The 19,877-nt window shown below is 30.4% G+C and overlaps 1 protein-coding gene across 1 annotated transcript in view; it reads left to right on the top strand.

Annotated features, from left to right (window-relative positions):
• Positions 1-19,877, top strand: part of SEMA3E (semaphorin 3E) — a 140,950-nt gene that overhangs the window by 105,961 nt on the left and 15,112 nt on the right. The window contains exons 11-15 of the mRNA XM_052000886.1: positions 1,822-1,913; positions 3,709-3,750; positions 4,504-4,670; positions 12,609-12,676; positions 13,955-14,094. Of these exons, the coding sequence (XP_051856846.1) occupies positions 1,822-1,913; positions 3,709-3,750; positions 4,504-4,670; positions 12,609-12,676; positions 13,955-14,094 (509 nt within the window). The remainder of the gene's footprint in view (positions 1-1,821; positions 1,914-3,708; positions 3,751-4,503; positions 4,671-12,608; positions 12,677-13,954; positions 14,095-19,877) is intronic.

Below are 19,877 nucleotides of genomic sequence, written 5' to 3'. Positions count from 1 at the left end.
CTTGGTTCTTCTTAACGGTTCAGTGATCCAAGGCAATTTCAATAGACTTTGGATAAAAAATATCATCTGCATCCAGAAAAAGAACTATGGAGATTAAATGTAAATCAACACATGCCATGTTCACTTCTTTTTTCTGTTATTTTTTTCCCTTCCTAGTTTTTCCCTTTTGTTCTGATTTTTCTCTCCTACCATGATTCATAGAGCAATGCATATTAAAAACTAATTAATTAAATTTTTAAAAAGAGAAAAAAAAATAAAGGATATTGTTAAACTGGAGAGCATCCAGAGAAAGGGAAGTAGGGTAATAAACGTCTTGAATCCAAGTCATCTGTGATATGATTGAAGGAAGAAGAATCATAAAATCTGTCTTCATAGGAAAGAGGTTAGATCTGTAAGGCTAATTTATTTTGATGTCATGAAAATTTCCTAATAATTAAAACCATCTAAAAGGCCTACCCTCGGAGATGAAAAATTTCCCCTCAGTGGAGATCTTTCAAAAGAGTCTGGATTTCACTTTTCCAAAGTTCCCAAGTATGAATTATTTTTGTACATAGGTTAGAGGAGATAGCCACTGATCACTTCCTGTGAATCTGCAGGAAATTACACAGATCTTAATTTATTCATCTATAAAATGTAGAAAATAATACTTGAACTAGTACTTCATAAAGATATTTTAAACAATACATTTGGCAAAGTATAAAGCATCATATAGGTGCAAGTTATTGCTATGAGATGTTGCTATCATTTAAAATAAGATTTTTATCTGTATCATTTTTATCGCTTCGGTATATCTGTGATACCATAGACCAACAAACTTCTTTTATTGTCACTCAACTCATATAGTGAAAGCAAATAATCTGTAATATATTAGCTTTTCAAATTCATCAAATTGTCTTTTTAAAGAAAATGATTATTTCTTTCCTTTCTCCACCAATGAAAAAGAAAAAGAAAACCCACTTTAAAATATGAAATAAAGTCCCTACATATTGAGTCTATTGCTATGGACTTCTCTGTCAGGAGGTGGATAACATATTTCACATAGTCTGTTGCATTATGGTTGATCATTGATCAAAATTCTCAAATCTTTCATAGCTGCTGCTTTTTTTTTTTACAATTTTGTTATTATATAAATTATTTGGTTGGTTCAGTTCACCCCCTCCCAAAAAAAAAGTATATTTCCAGGGATGCACTTATATGAAAGAAGTGAAATAAGGCAGATTATCAAGTAAATATATTATTATCATCATCATCATCCTTTTTTATTATTTAATAGCCTATATCAGAAACTCTAGTTCATGTAAATTTTATACTATATACAAGTGATAATGTAATTGACATATGTTGTATTAGTGACCTATGGAATATATGAATAATATACAAAGAGAAAGTCCAAGTGAAAATTAGGCTACTTTGGAATCTGTTATCTTTATTATTATGCACGATAATAGACTGGGATAGAGCCAGACAATTCATGCCAAATTAATTTATTTGACTATATCCTAGTAAATGATATTAAAATGTATTTGTGTATATTTATATGTATATGTACATATATTTACATAAATATATACATAGAATAACAACTGAACTCTGTAGGTATGTGGGATTTTTTTTTTGTTTGTTTTGTTTTGTTTTAACTTTTTTTGATTATATTAGGCATGATTTGGGAGGAAATGTGCTACAGAAGGGAGATTGTAAAGGGACTCTACAATGATCTAAGCAAAATTCCTTTTTTTGATCTTGAGACATTTTCCTCTAATAATCACTTTGCATTTATTTATTTGAAAAAAACAATTGTCTTGCTTTCTCTTTCTTTTCTAGATAATGGCATTGTGTTAAAAGTAATCACAATTTACAACCAGGAAACAGAATCAATGGAAGAAGTAATTCTAGAAGAACTACAAGTATTCAAAGTATGTATGGATGACAGTAACTTTTTTAAATCAACAAATAATTAAACACTCATATATTCCTAGAAATCTAGTCACAACATCGATTTATCCTAAATTATATATTATGTTTCAAAAGAACTTGAAAGTAGAAAATGTTAAAAATTCAGATGTGATCTTTTTTTCTTATATTATGCAAAAAAGGAGAGTAGCATTTTCCCAACACCAGTATTTTTAACATATTTTGTAATATAAAAATAAAATAATGATACTTATTTCCTGATCCATATGGAAATTAATCCCAGTATTTTCTAGTTGTAATTTTTATAAAGATAATATAAATTTGAAGGAGCATTTTGGAAACAAATATCTTACCTCAAAAAATTGATAAATACTAAAAAGTAAAAATATATTAATTTCCCTTAAAGTACATTTATCATTTGGTCATTCTACTCTGTCTCTCATTTCTCTGCTTTTTCTTTTCCTCCACTCCAGAATGCTTTATAGAACATTCTCTCTGAAGGCTACATTCTAGGCCACTTAGTACTTTCAAAGGTTTCTGCAATTTCAAAAATACATGACTCTTGATGGTAGAAGTGTGTGAAAATATGGGATACCAGAAGTCTTAATGCAATTTGAGGTTATCAATGCTTATTTGAAGCTAGTTTAAAAAAAAAAAAACTATTAAACCTTAAAACTTTTCTTAGATTTTTAGGTTATTCTCTAATTTCATTGATTATAGAATATTATATCTTCTATTTTCTTTCCTTTTATTATAAAATTCTATTTATTTCCTTTCTAATTCTAAATTCTAAAATTTTTTTTCTTATATTAGAAAACTATTTTATAAGAAAATGAGCTGTATATGTGAGTGTAAATGGATCATCCTTAGCATCAGGTTTATTCTTAAAAAAAAAAAAAAACAACTTTGCTTCAAATGTCTTTTCTTTAAACTATCTCAGGGCAAAATTTTGAATTCTAATGAGGCAATACCTTTTCTAACTTCTTTCCATAAATAATATTAGTTGAAGGGAGGGCAGATATAAAATGGCAGATTTTGGTCAATCATTTGGAAATATTTTCCATATTATTCATTCAGAAAAGATAAATGTGGTAGTACACACCTAGAATGATTGCCTGAGGCAAGGAGCTCAGTTCCTTCACTTCTACATCAGCAAAACCTTAAAAATGGCATGTGAATAAATAATAAGAAAATAATAATTAAGAAATCAAATTAGTTTATCCAAAGATTTCTTCCCCAGAATTAGACAAAAGATCAGCCAGAATTCCAGTGGTGACAAGAAAAGTGGCCAACCAGTACTGTACTTAAATACGAAGGTAGCCTGTTCACCTACAAGACATTGGTTTTTCATAGAGTATAGATGGACAAATTGAGTGTGAAAGACTAAAGCTAAATAGATTTTAGGATGTTACTATAGTCTGTGTAAAGCTTCTGGAGTCAGAGGGTATAGGTATATATATATATATATATATATATATACATATATAGTATATATATTTTGTCTACAGTACTGCTTGTTTGATCTTGGTCAACTTATTTTGATCTACCTTCATTCACAATTTCTTTAATTGTGAATTGAGACGATTGAATTAAGTTAACTTCAGGTTTCTTTTCAGCTCTAGATTTATAACCAGCCAGGCTGGTTAAATTATATATTGCTTTGTTTAGCAAAGCTTATATTTATATATTGCCTTGGGACAGTTTTTTTTTTTTTTAGCCACTATTCTTTATTTAAAGTCATTTATTTAAAAGTTATATATTTTAAAAAATAAATTGTGATCAACTTTTCCCTTTCAGGTTCCAGTTCCTATTATTTCCATGGAAATTTCTTCAAAAAGAGTAAGTATTTTTCATTGTGGATTAGTTATTATGAGTTGATAGATGACAATTAATTGAGATCGAAAGTACATGTGTGTGATAATACAGCTACTTTCCAATGGAAAAAATAGTTGTTTGATTTTTTTTAATAGCACATAATTTAGTTATTAATGGATATTTTTGTCTGGTAAACAAATCTCTTTGTCTAGCAGAGAAATCTCTTCATGGGGAGTTCTCTACACCGATGAAATTACAGGTACAATATGAGAAAAAGAATAAAGGACAACGGAAATCAACTTGCTGTCTACAGTCTACATAATTTGTCTATATTGCTTTTTTTTCCCCTTGAGTTCTTTAAAAGGACATTTGTAATTTTCTTAGATCATAGCAAAATTCTGTCTAGACATTGGATGGTAAAAGGATCATTTATTTCATTTTCATCTACATCTCTAATTCTTAAGAGTTTTGATTCCCTTTTTTTTTAAGTTTAGGGAGCAATTTTATAACTTTGTGAAGTGAAATGTTGCTATCCTTCATGTTTTGCTGAAGTAAGCATTACTGTCTCTTCCTACTCTCTTTAGAATTAGAATGTCAATGTCCATTTCAGATTAAAAAGTTTAGGAGGGGAGAGGGAGTACAGTATCATTAGTGGTTGGAAACTGTTCCAGTGGAAATCCATGCTGTCAGGGATATTCAGATGTGGGTCTCTGTGTTATAGGTTAATGGAAACTGTTCATTTTTGTCACTGGAGGTTCTTCCTTTTGATTTCTATAGCAACAGTTGTACATTGGATCTGAATCTGCAGTGGCCCAAATCCGATTTCATCAGTGTGACATGTATGGTACAGCTTGTGCTGATTGCTGCTTAGCAAGGGACCCATATTGTGCATGGGATGGTATATCCTGTTCCCGCTATTACCCAACTGGAACACATGCAAAAAGGTAAAAATGGTGGCTTCTCAATGACATAGTTTGACATATATCATAATTATTTGATATATAAAACTTTCCTTCTCTAGAGAATGGTTATCAAAGGCTTGTCTTCTGAAATTAAAAGATATTAAAATCAACCAATTTAAGTGAAGCTCAATGAAAGCATCTAGAACTATATAGATTAAAAAAAAAAAGATTGGATTTATTTTCTGTAAATTACCCTTCAATGTGTTAACTTATATCTGGTTAAATATTGTCATTGAGATGTTGAAATTAATTGCTATTTATATATGTACAAATATGTTATAGACATAAATATTATATTATATAATAGACATAAAATATTACATCTCTGTATGTATTTTGTGTGATGTATATATTATATATACAGAGACAGAGACAGAGAGAAAGAGAGACAGTTTTATGGAGCTTTGGATCTAGAATTAGAGGATCTGGATTTGAAATTCATCTCTGTCACTTAATGCTCATGTGATTTGGAATAAGTCAAATTTCTCCCATAGGTTTCATTTTCCTTATTTGTTAAAATTAAGAGGCTGGACTAAATCTTATATTCCTAATGGGCTTCTATTGGCCTTTTAATGTATTAAACAGAAAGGACATGAAAAACCTTATACAGCACATGTTTATGCATATAAATAAATGTGTGTAGAGATTAAAGATATATATATATATATATATATATATATATATATATATATATATATACACAGAGAGAGAGAGAGGAATTAAAGATTTTATTATATATATAATGTGTGTGTGTGTGTGTCTGTGTGTGTATAATGTCTAGATCTATAATTTCCTTGATGTGGTAAACTCTTGATATAGAAACTATCTCCATGGATGCTAATCTCTAATTTAGATGTAGACTTACAGAGCTTCCTAGTCTCTGAGAAGCTTCATATGTTAGATGAAACACTTGATACTAAGTCTTCCTGACTCTAAAACCATTCTTTTTATGTCTTATACCCTGGCTTTTCATAAACTGTTTTGCCCCCTTCATTAATCATATTCTTATTTTCCCATCTATAGGACTCTATTAAATTATTTTTAAAATTTACTTAGAAAAAAAGATAATTAAGAAAAACAGACATTTGTATCACTAGAGAATGTTCAATACAAAAGATTTTGTAAGTGTAAAAAAGAGAGGCAATATGATATTATATGGAGGCATCTAGATGGCATAGTGTTTAGATTTCTGGGTCTGGAGTCAGGAAACTCCGAATTCAAATTAGACATCAGACATTTACATTCTGTGTGACCCTGGGCAAGTCACATAACCCCTGTTTATCTCAGTTCCTCATTTGTAAAGTGGTGACTTGCTAGGAAAAAAATGGTAAATGATCCCAGTTTTAGTAAAGTCTATATAACTATATAGTCTATATTACAAAGTCTATATAACTATATAGAGTTAAATATGACTAAGAACAAGAACCGTAATGACATTATACTATCTATCATTACTAACTTTTGGAAGCCTAGAAATCTAGGTCTTCTTTCAGGTTTCCTTAGTAATCCTAAATAGCTGTATGATCATGGGAGTAAAACATCCTCTCAGTGCTTCCAGCAACCTGCTAGGACTTAATGAAATCATGAAAGAATAGGGATATGCATACATAATAGGAGAACTCCATGATGATGAAATCAGAACTTCTCTAAAGTAATAAAAATGTGACAAGTTACTTAAAATATGGTCCTACAATAAGGACAGAAAGGTTGATTATTCATTGCATGATCCAAAGTTGCATTTACATACTAAAATTACAAAATGAGCTTACAAAATTATTGGAAGATAATGTTTTTCTTATTCTAAAAAGCATATGGAAAATAATAATATCAGTAATTTTATATAGTTATATATATATATATATATAAAGATATAGCTTTATAATTACATCTGAATTTATGTAGATTAATTATGTATAAGTTCATGAACTCCCAGTACACATCACTGTGTTAAATAAGATAGCATTCATCTCCATTCCATCTCTACCCCCAACCTTTCCCCTTACTATTTATCCCCATCTTCTTGTAATGGTGAAGCTGGAGAGCTTCAAACTTAGTCCTAATTGCATCCAGAAGAAATTAAATCTTTAATTTATGAGATGACATTGGGGAGGCAAGGAAATGAATAAAATTTAAAAGTCTTTTAGATAAGACATGAAGTGAATGTTATATACAAGCAGGAAAATAAATGATTTTTTAAAGGGGGGGGAGGATCTTTCAAGATTCCAAAAGAACATTTTGTACTTGGGGGTTGGGGAGGGGGGAAGGGAGAGAATCAAGATAAACTGTATCAAGAACTTATGAAACCAATTTATGGATGATGTCTCTCAAAAGCAGTGAAATGGATGGTGATAGCAGCAAACTGCTAATTTAATTATACACATTACCTATGAAAATAATATAAGTTATATATAAAAATAATGACTAGGTATAAAATATATAGGGAACCACCTACTTCATAAATTACTCATTACCTGAAACAGGCATTTTAGCCAGGCCAGATAAGAAATTATAAGCATTCTAGATTTAAGGAGACACATATGAGTGTATTTGGAGAAAAATGGTGTCAAGAAACCGTTTCATATTTGAACTTCCAGCACTTAATAGTGTAACCATAAGAAAGCCATGTGCTGGAAGTGCAGATGTAAGACTAATCTTCCTGATTCCAGACCCAGAAATCTATTATATCACACTGTGTTCCTCATTGCTGAGTGAGTGATATTTTGAATGAGGAAAGAAGTCTGACATTGATTATTTAAATCTTCACAGAATAACCTTGTGTGGAAAGTAGCTGCAAAACAATTTAATCAAATGTGCTGTGTTTGCGAAAGTTTTCAGAATTTACCCTTTACCTGGAAATCAATAGTCCTAAATGGCCTATACAGAAATTCTAGCAGAAACAGATGTATCCACTTTTTTCCACCCAGCCTTGGATCAACTGATGCTTGCCTTAAAAATCCATGCCCGGAAGGCATAAAGTGTTTAGATAAACATGAAATGGGGAAATGGCAAGCTACTACATATGAGGGATTCAAAGATTTAAAAGAAAAAAAAATCTAAAATAAATCCTGCATTTGCCCTATGTCCTCTATGCCAGCTGCTTCTAATCTGTTTCATTTGAAAGTGAATATTTTAACTCCTAGGCAAATGCATGACCTATGTAATTAATGAAACGTGTGACTTAATTCAGTTCACATGAAAGACAGAGGGATCTCCCTTCCCTGCCCCCACCTGAACTCCAGTGACTATAGTTTTTCATGGGTTTTTGGCATTTTGGTAACAGAAGAAGATTCCCAAAGTTTCTTCAACAGGAATCTTTTTGAACTCTGGGGTTTCTCAAGGAGGCAAGGTATTTCTTAATTCCTATGAAGTTATATGAACATTTTTTAAAAATAGAAAATGATTAGTTTTCTAAATATAGCAATCCAAAACAAGATAAAGCAAAGGTATAAAGTGAAAAACAGTGGAGTGTAGGTTTGCTTTTACTTGTTTGATTTTTTTTTTTTACTAATTATTTAGATGTCTTTAACTTTTACATTGCCTGCAATTCCTCTGTAGTCTTCTTCTCACTTCCTAAGAGAAAGTGATCCCATATTACAAAGTGCTTTTTTTAAGGAAAAAGAGAAAATAAAACTAATAAATGTATTAAAATATCTGACAACACATGTAATATTACATAATGGTGTACCCCTGACTCTGCAAATTCAGACAGACTTTTAACATCATAGCTCAAGAGCCAGCAAGGACCTCAAATGCCACCTGATCCTTAGAATATGATGCTGAATATGGTTAAATGAATTGCCCATGCTCACAGAGGGAATAATCATCAGAAATGGGAAAGTAAACATAGATCCTGTAGGCCCAGGGCCAGACATTGCTTTATTCACTCTGCAACACTACCTCCTTCCCCCAAGTGATCTTAATGATCACTGCTTGATTGTAGTATAGTAGTATATAGTGTATACTTATACAAACACATACACTGTGTATATTGTAATATATTCATCTAGTATGCCTATGAGGATTGTTGATAATTATCAGCTTTGGTGGAATAGTTAGGTTAAATAACTGATTAGTTCAAGGAAATAGCTTTTGGGATATGGTCCATCATGGAAGAAAATACAGAAAGGGACTGAGAAAAAAGGAACAAAGAAACCAGTGAAGCTTTTCTTAGAGAAAGTTAAGTGGGTAGGATGAGGAATATGAGGAAATGTGAGAAGTGAAGGGATGTGAGCAAAAGTTTTACTCATTAACTTTACTAATTTTAGTTTCATAAAGTAGCAATAGAGATCTGTCAAATGGCTTCAGATTTTGTGAGCCATCACCTACCCCTAGAGGGGTCTTTGTGGATAAGTTCCAATACATGAAGAGAAAATTGTTTGCTTTTATAACAGATCATTTTTACTAAAGACCTGGCTAGAAGCAGAAATTGAAAACTGGCTATTAAAATAAATAGTTCTCTGTTCTCAGAGTGAAAATGACCCAACAGAGGAAAAATGAATATACAGCAAAAAAATCACTATATTGTTTTAAAATATACCAACTCTCTTCTCTTGCTTTTCTATTTTTTATCCTTAGCTTTCTTTGATAATGTTTCTAAATGGAAAATTTTTAAAATTTATCTAAGCATCCAATACCAAAGCATTATTTAAAATTATTGTAATGAATTATTTATGAAATCACATAATACATTGCAACTCTGTGAGAGATATCTTTATTTTAGTCTTCTCAATAATATTAAAGCAAAATATCTGTTTATTATTCATTTTTATTCCCATTATCTGTCTTTAGAGTTGTCAATTTCTTGACCATAACTTGTTTTCCTTCTCTTATTCTTGCTTTATACTTTTTGTTTTAAAGTGATCCATAATTTGATTGCTATGGACCGTCTCTCCCATAATAAATATTTTCAATTTTACAAATCCTCTATAACTTAATTGCTGATCCCTTCCAGTCAATATAGCTGAAATAGTTATCAATTACTTGTCATCTGGTGATGAATCTCTCCAAATATTAAAAGACATATAGTCTATCAAATGTCCTATATACAAAACATTTTCCTATTGGTAGAACCTGCCAGAACTTATATTCCATTATGATAACCTTTGAGAGCTGATTAATTTCCACGTCACAGGGAAGCTTCAAAGTTAGACAAGAGATGAGGAAGTTCTCATCTCTTGTCATATTTTACCCACTGTCATTTCCTGTAATGTCAATTTCTTTGACTTTTTCATTTCTCTTACTATTGCTCTCAGAATTTTTTCTTGATACCTTAAACAACAAATCACAAAGGGGAAAAATACTCAAAACTGCCTTATAGTGCTTTATATTTGTTTAGTTATATCTTAGTTCCAGAATACTTACCTTAGTTTAATACTTACTTTAATATTTTAATACTTACCTTAGTCTTGGGGATCCTAAAATATTATTTTTTTATTCTTCCTTGTACTAAGATCCCAACGGAGTTATCCAATACTTTAGTGAAACGTTTTCCTAGATAGCCACTGAGATATGAGACTATTCAACAATCTTATGTAAACATAATTATAAATACCCATCTAGCCTAGCTTCACATAGGCACAGTCACATAGGCACAATCATACATCTGGTGACTGAAATAACAAACACACCTTGAGGAATAATTTGTCTGTTACATTGGCTTTAATTTTCATGTTTTCCCAACTATGCTATATTATTTTTGTTTGATTCAGAAACATGTTATATATACCTATGTGCAAAAATGCTTTCTGAGGAATGTCTAAATTAATGAGCATGCAGTCCTTGTTCTCAGGGTACTTATATTTAAAAGGAGATATAAAATTTGTTTGCTAATATTTCAAAATGAATCCAGTTTTCAGACCCATTATCAACAGTAGCTCACTTTTATTTTTAATTTTAGAATTTTATAGTATCTTTCAATTTAAAAGTTTCTTTTAATGATTTTATTTTTTTCTTTGTTGAAATATTGCATTTACATCATAGAAGCAAATTTTAATTCTTTGTAGACTACAATATTGTGACTCCTAAACTTATAATATCTACAAGAAAATACTTTGAAATTCCAATTCTCTAATGGATCGATGACATATTTTGAGCACTCCCTTTAATGATAGAGATTGTAACTTACCAGGCCTGCTAGTCTCATGTGACCTTTGTGCCTGTATTTCATTAGAAATTAGCAAAAAACAAAAAAACAAAAAAAAAAACAAACAAAAAAAAAAACAAACAAAAAAAAAAAAAAAACATTGTTGTAATAATGGACTTTTCTTTCAGGGAGATGGTTAGGTTCATTAAAAACAATTCATTCATTTTTCACCATTTCCCAAAAGGCAACCCAGAATTCTGTCTTCCTCTTAATCAATTCTGGGCCCCCTCAAAATTCTTCTATCTTCTCTCTTTGAAGACTAGGCCCAAATCTATCTATTTGGAAGGGCAACATTCAATTATAAGATGTTAACCCTTTCACAGAGCTTAACATCATATGTAAATATGAAGTTTGTTGTAATTATTGTTTGTGAAATAGTATACTCCTCCTTCTTTTGATACTTCTAAGTTAGATTATTCTCTTTTAAAGAATTAAAATTAAGTCTTACCATAGGGGCAACAGAAAGGTAGGTGTGAGTAGGCTAACAGGTGGGTGTGAATAAACTAATTATTACTGAAAATTTGTGTAGTAATAAATAAAGGATAAAATAATAGAGGTAAAAGAGAGGATGGACTTCTCATTTAGAAAGGGTTAAATAGCCAGTACATACTGTGCAGGCTCCATTGATATTTGTATTTTGTCTGTATATCTATACTAGCACATTGTACAGAATTTGTGATGGGGCATAGAGAAGACAATGCAACAAATGTTGTCACCTGAACAAATGAAGGGAGAACCTGTGTAAATGAGATAACAGATCTATCACATCATTTAAGTTGCATAGAATGCATTTTTATTCTAGTATATGTCACTGTGCATGTATTTTATAGTTTTACTGTAAATGATAATTTGCCAAGAAGGTTTGTTTTTCAGAAAGTTATGACCTTCTGGGTCTAGACCTTTATGCCCTTTATTTCCAAAATACAGAATAGCAAGAAATTTGTAACTTTTCTTAGAGAGCTGCCTGTGTCACTTCAAGCTTAAGTTTCTGACTCAGAAACATATAACTAATTTGTCAGAGGCAAATCTTAATCTCATTTTACTGACTTCTACTACACCACACTGCTATTGTGTCAGGAAGGTATTTATGAAAGAAAATATTGGTTAATAATTTTAAAATTTCTTTCTAATACAAATTTAATATTAATGAATAATCTATGATAACATTTGGAAATAGGAATTCTTAACATATATAATCAATTTTCAACTACTGAATGAGATAAAATAGGTTATATTAATATTGCTCTGTCTTAACAACTTTATACTGATCTATCCTGATGGAGACAAAATGTTCGGATACAAATACATTTTTATGAAATGGACTTTATTATATTTAGGAGCTTTGTGAATGTTTTTATTTCAAATTAATATGATTCTTCTACTCCTATCATCTGGACAACCCATACATATCTATTATCATTCTGTATATTTCAAACTGAAAAGCCTTTCAATATCTGATTACATAACACTGTTTTGACAAAGTATAAGTTAGTCCTTTTTTACAAATTTTATTTTGGGATTCAGATTTAACTATAGGGGGCTGTTTCAAATATATTTTTCTATGGTTCTTAGTCCCTGAAGAATATAATTATTCCCTTTAGTAGCATTTGACAGAAGTAAAGAAAACAACATAACTCAGATTTTCTCCTTGTTTAGTATGACTGATCAATTTTTCAGGAGCAAAATTCTCCATGAACTGGTAATGCAGATGGTTATATCTTAAACTCTGGAAAATTGAAAACTGTATGTCTTCTAAGCACTGCAATTTTTCCTCCTAGACGTTTCCGGAGACAAGATGTTCGGCATGGAAATGCAGCTCAGCAATGTTTTGGACAGCAGTTTGTTGGTAATCTGAACATAATAAATTGTTATTGGTTTCTTTAAACATACTTTACAGATAACCAAAATGAAAAGTACTAAATATCTAATATGAAGGATCATAGTTTTCTTTACAGTTGACCTTCACAAGAGTGCTTGTTTCTTTAAACAGAAATTATTTTTAAATGGGAAAACTCATGTTACTAAACATTAATAACTCACAACCAAATTCTATAGATATTTCAAATCAATATGTCACCCTTCCCTTAATGTAAATTTTTTGTATGGATACCTCCAGAACCATATATGTCTAACATTTTTACAACACATTAACATTTGCAGAACATTTTATGTGCATTGTGTCAACTATTCTTTGTAACAAAATAGACATTAGTAACTCAATTGTTATAGTTGAAGAAACTGAGACTCATAAAAGCTGTGACTTGTCTAGAGTCAAGCAGAACTGTCAGAAGAAGTATTCTGTCTCACCTTCTTGTCTCTCAATAAAGTATTCCTTCTACTGTATCATATAGTCAATGTCCCTTTGAAAATTCCTCATTCCACTTTCTTTTTTACCTTTCAAGAGTGCTTTATTCCCTGATCCTTCATTCCTCTACTATAACCAAATATGTCTACTTTTCTTTATGTTAGGAAATGGGTTTACCAATACTCTTGAGACCGAGTCTAGCACTAGGAATGTAGTACCTTAAGTGTCCTTGCTACATAAAGTTGTAGGCTTGGAAGTAAGCCTTCTTTCTGCTTCTTCTCCATAACAATTACTCAGACTCTTTACATGAAGGGTCACCTTAGGTTGCCTTGAAGCCTAGTTTAAGGCTTCAAGTTTAAAAAGGCTTAAGTTAAAGACTTAAGTTAGGCTAAAGTTTAACTTCTTTCTCATCTGAGTTTCTTATACCTAATTTAGTTGAACTGCCTAGAATTGCTTCATTTTCTGTAGAGACATGTAGTGTGTTTATTTACCATCATCTTTGTTAAAATTCTTGATTATGACCACTGAGTTTGGAAGCTATTCATCCCTACTGTTATTCAGCCAAACTCCTATTCCTGACTGTCTCTAAACTTTTCTATGACTTTTCTATTTATGTCTTGCATAATACTAACTTCAAAAACTTTTTTAATGGACCTAGACCTAAATGATTCAACCCTGAGAAGCTGACCAACTTTGATCTTGAAAAAGCAATATTTGGCCTTAAGGGAACAAAACTTCTTAGTTTGGGACAGAGACAAATTAGTGAGAGAAAAAGAAAGAAAGAAAAACTATGTACTAACCCCACGATTTCCTTTTCAGGAGAAGTGTTAGATAAGACTGAAGAACGTTTGGCTTATGGAATAGAGTATAACAGTACGTTGCTGGAATGTACTCCACGATCACTGCAAGCCAAAGTCATCTGGTTTGTACAGAAAGCACGTGAAACAAGAAAGGAAGAGGTAATTTCTCATTTGATTCTATGGTTACAGAAAAATGTTTTTAAAATTGGGCATAATAGATATTTACTGATCTGAAATGATTTCTTCTTAAAAGTTCTATTTTTTTAAATCAAACTTTTCAATAGTTGTTGATCCTTTATCATATTCAAAGTCATTAAACAAGGCTTCTAGAAACAGAAATTTGATCCAGAAGAATGATCTTTACAGATCAGTGGATGTCATAATGATATTCCAAAAGTGTAATGCTGATTTCTACTAATGTATAACTCTGATATCTCAGTCTGGCTTGGCTATTGCACTAGGTTCTCAAAGGCTGTTCCAACAAAAGAAAAAATCTGACTCAGGGGGGAGTCTGGTATTGGGTCATAAATCTCTGAAATTCAAAGCCATAACTAGTTAAGTATTAAAAAATAAGGTTGATCAATTTAGGGATTTTTTTCAGCCACAATTGAAATCTACAAACTAACCAATAAACCAACCAGCATTAGACTCTTACTTAACAATAGGGATATAAAAAGAAACATAAAACAGTCTCGGGCCTCAAGAAGCTTATATTCTAAAATAAGCCAAACACAGATGGTGATGTTTCTTGGTTAGAAGAAATAATCATGCTGATAAAATTGTTGATCATGACTAGTTAAATAAAAGTTCTAGTAAAAGAATAATATTTTTAATATAACTCCTATGTTCAATTAGTTTTAATTTATTATTTTCTTGTAAAAATGATTTGCCAATGATGTAAATTACTTTCCTAAGTAAAAGATTAACATCATCATCATCAAAAGGAATTTATTAAATGCCTAATTAAATGGTTTTGGCATAGGAACCATTACTGTTGAATTACAATGACACAGTTCCTGCCCTCTAGCAATCTATAAGTTTATGTAGGGCATGTAGAGAATATAGAATATAATATTAATAGTTGGCATTTATTTAATACTTCAACGTTTATAGAGCACTTTACTTTATTGCTGTCATGTGATACTCACAACAATCCTGTGAGGAAGGTGTGCTTTTAATTGATGAGGAGATGGATCCTTCAAGAGATAAAATGACTCATATTTGGTCACAATGAAAGAAAACTCCTTAAGGGATATTCTGCGGATGTCAAATCATGGCCTATTCTGTTATACAATAGCACTTCTACAGACATAGATAAAATGAAAAAAATTAATTTGGTAAATAAAATACATTCTTGAAGTATAGATATAGATCAAAGATAAGTGACTTCTAAAGGTCAAGACCAACAATGGACAAGTAACTGGGAAGATAGAGAATTTCTTTCTCCATTAGAAAGCAAAAAACCTATGCATCTCCAATTTTTCATTTTCCCATTATTTTATTTTCTGCAGACTTTCTTAGGTTTCTGCAGTCCTATAAGTGTACTTAATTCTTCTATTTTTATTCTTCTTCTGTCTTTTTTACTTTATTTCCTATGCCACCTAATATATCTCACAAAAATAATTCAATACATTGATTATGTCTAAGGATGTATGTCTCTCAAGTAAGACGTTTGAGATGTTTCAACACTGGTCTTTTAAAGCTTCTATTAGTCACTGTTTTCATTAGAATACCAGTCTTTTCAAATAGATTTTGCTCATATTATTTTTGTTTGTGATAATTCAATTTTTTCCTGGTTATTCTTATTTCATTTTGCATCAATTTAATCAGATTTTTCATGCTTCTCTGAATCAGTTATATTCTTCATTTTTATGGTACAAGAGTACTCCATCACACATGTACTTATTATTTGTTTAGTGTTTCCCCTAATGAGTGAGCATGCATTTTGTTTCTAGTTCCTTGCTATTTCAAAAATTTCTGCTATCAATATTCTTGCACATTGGATCTTTTCCATCTAACCTTGAACTGTTTTGTATAATTATCTAATAGTAATTTTGAAAGATGATAGAGTATTCATAGTTAAGTGTCAGGGTATAGTTTCAAATCATGTTTTTAGAATGTTTGACACAATGTATATCTTCACCAATAACAATAAGTTAAGTGCCTTTTCTGTAACTCTTCCAATAATTGTTAACTCCCTTTTTGATCTTTTTACCTATTTGATTATTGTAAAAAGAACCTGAAAATATTTTAAATATTTGTTTCTCTATTATCAACTTGGAGTATTTTTCATATTGATAATAGTGTTCTATAAATAATTAATAGCTAAGAGAAATCAGAGAAAGAAGGAAGATTGATATAAAAATATTAAATAATATATTACCAAAACAGGAATATTTTCAAACTAGACCATATCCCTATGCAAAACAATCATATGATTATATTTGCATATACATAAAAAAGCTTTTAAAATAGCACATCAATTTATATTAAAATATTAAACACCATAATAGTGGCTCTTTTGTTAATAATTTAAAACAAAAACAGTTATCTATAAATAAGAATAATTACTTTTCAGTACTATTAAAGTAAGGATAAACATTTTTACTACTATTCTGTTACAAAGTTTTAGAATTTCTAGCAATTGCAATGAAATTAAAAGAAATCAATAGGATAAGCAAGGAAAAAGAGACCATTAGCACTTCATCAGGAGACATGATAGAGAATACTAAAAATTCAACTAAAAATTAATTGAAACAATTATTTCAACAAAGTATCAGGATATAAAATAAAGCCATAAAAGTATAAGAATTTCTTTGTACTATTAACAAAATCTGGTATGAGAGAGAAGAAAGTCTAGTCAGATAAGAATCGTTATTTTATAATATTAAAGTAAGTATATTTATTTTCACTATTATTCTTTTACATAGTTTTAGAATTTCTAGGAAGTGCAATGAAATTTAAAAAAATCAGCAGTATAAACAGGAAAAGAGACCATTAGCATCATGTATCAAAAGACATGACAGAGAATACTAGAAATTCAACTAGAAATTAATTGAAACAATTAGTATCAGGATATTAAATAAATCCACAAAAGTATAAGTATTTTTTTGTACTACTAACAAAATCTAGTTCAAAAGAAAAGAAAGTCTAGTTAGAATATCTTTAGAATGTTCAAAATACTTGAAATATCTGTCTCTCCTAAGACATAGGATTTATAGGATTATATTTGTCAACAGTCTTTACAGAAATAAAAACAACAAAAATATTAATTCTTCATTATTGGTTTTTGCAAATATAGTAAAAATTGCACACTAGCTAAAGCACTGTATAAAACACTTTGGTTACTTTATAGAACTAGAACAAATTATAATAAAACTCATCTGGAAAAGTAAAAGGTCAGATTTCTCAAGAAAAATGATGGGGGAAAAATGATGAAAATGAAGGGGGAAATTTAGCAGTTTCACACCTCAAACTATACCACAAATGCAATTTTTATCAAAACCATTTGAAAGTGGTTTAAAAAGTTGAACATTTGGTAAACAATACCCATAAATAATTGAACCTAGTAGAATTTGTAGAATAAATCAAATAATCTAACTCAACATAAAAACTTCCTATTTTATATGATCTGCTAAAAATAAAATAAAATAAAAAACCTAGAAGGCAATCTGGTATAAATTAGGCTTAAACTAAGAATTTAGATATATACCAACATACCATAATAACTCTAAATGCATATCCAATATGAATATTTTGTTATTAATTGACAAATTTTTATTGCTTCCTATGAGAGAATGAATCCTATTCTATCAAAAAGATCATTATAAAAGGTAAAATGGAAATTTTTGATTACATAAAATTGTGAATCTTTTGTATAATAAAAAATATTGTTAAAATTAGAAGGGAAACAAGTAATTAGGAAGCAATTTTTTTTCTTTCTTTCTTAAAACTTTGACTTCACATCTACCTCCTTCACCGCAAATGATCTAATCTCCTCTTGTACTGAAATCTGGTTCAATATTAATTCGCTAACTTTGTTGTTGTACAGTTGTGTCCAACTCTTCCTCCCTCAATTGAGTCTTTCTTGGTAAAGATACTGGAGTAGTTTGTCATTTTCTTCTCCGGCTCATTTTACAGATGAGTAAACTGAGGTTAAACAGGTTTAAGTGTCCAGAGTCACAAAGCTCATAAATGTGTGAGGCCAGATTTGAATTCAGGAAAATGAGTGTTCCTGGCTCCAAGCTCCAAACTCTATCCTAGAAGCAACTTGCCTCTAATCCTTTGTAACTTCTGCAGTTTCATCTATCTTTTCTCATGTCTTAGAGAAAAAACAAGTCTTACTCCCAATCTCCTTTTAAGCCATTTTCTATTAGTTAGTTCTATCTCCTAAGTCTTCAGTCTCTTTTAGTTGCTAAATTGCCTATAAACATGTCCAGTTTTCTGATTTCATTGAAAGATTTTTTTCTCCTTTAATTCTGTAATTTGGTTGAGCTATTTTAACTCTTTTCTCTTGCACTAACAATTTTTTTTAATAGTCCACACTCAGTGTCTGAACATTCTCTTTACTTGGGGTTCACATATTATATGGTTTTGCAACTTCATTATATACTTCAGTGGATTTCTTTTCTCATCAATGTGAATCCTTCCTCTAACAGCACAGTTGATGACTCATTTTTGCCTACTCTTCCTGTGCAGTTCTCTAGTTGTTCCACAAATCCTCCACTAAGGTACTACCCAGTATGCTGGAGCTCTTTCTTTGGTTCTTTAAAATAAAAATCCTAATGCAGAAATCAAGAATTCATACCTTAGTCTTCCCTTTCATGAAATGGTCTCCTTTTTTGGTCATATATGCCCAAAATTATGTCCTTTATACCACTTTTTATCTTTTAATGTTTATTTTCAAATGTATCATTTTTCACTTCTTTCTATTAAATTTATTTATTTTTAATATGCATTATTTCATGAGTCATGTTAGGAGAGAAAAATTAGAGCAAAAGGGAAAAATCATGGGACAGATAAAAAAGCAGAAAAAAAGAAGTGAATATAGCATGTGTTGATTTACATTCATTCTCCTTAATTCTTTTTCTAAATGCAAATGGCATTTTCCGTCCAAAGTCTATTGGGATTGTTGGGTCACTGAACCACTTTCTTTCATAGTTGATTATTATATATTTTTGGTGTTATTGTGTACACTGTATTCCTGTTTCTTCTTGTTTCACTTAGCATCAGTTCAGGTAAATCTTTCCATGCCTTTCTAAAATCAGCTTGCTCATCATTTTTATAGAACAATAATATTCTATTACCTTCATATGCCACAACTTATTGAGCCATTCCCTAATTGATGGACATCTACTCATTTTCCAATTCTTTGTTACCATCAAAAGAGTTGCTGCAGACATTTTTGAGCATGTGGGTCCTTTTACCTCCTTTAAGATTTCCTTGGGATATAGATCCAGATATGACACTTCTGGGTCAAATGGCATGCACAGTTTGATAGCTCTTTGTATATAGTTCCAGATTGCTCCCCAGAATAGTTGGATTATTTCACAATTCCACCAACAATGCATTAGTGTCCCAGTTTTCTACATCCCTTCTAACATTTATCATTATCTTTTCTTGTCATCTTAGACAATCTAAGAGGTATGAGATGTATGTCACTTTTTGAATGTTATCATTGACATGTTTTAACTTTTTTAAACTCTCTATTTGCTATCATTGTTTATCATACAATAGTATAAGATAAAGTTAATCTATGATGGTGCCTTATCAATACCACAGACTGTTCAATGGGGGACTGAGACATCTAAATTTTATATTGATTATAAAGCCTACTGTTCTCTGCACACAGATGATATTTAATAAATATTTGATGAATAAATAAGGGTTCATTTCCTTATTTTTAAAAGTTCAAATGTGTATACATTTGATCATATAACTCA

Source organism: Antechinus flavipes, chromosome 5, assembly GCF_016432865.1.
Source record: "Antechinus flavipes isolate AdamAnt ecotype Samford, QLD, Australia chromosome 5, AdamAnt_v2, whole genome shotgun sequence".
NCBI lineage: Eukaryota > Metazoa > Chordata > Mammalia > Dasyuromorphia > Dasyuridae > Antechinus > Antechinus flavipes.
Note: the sequence above shows the minus strand (reverse complement) of the source record. Positions and strands in the feature narration are given on the sequence as shown.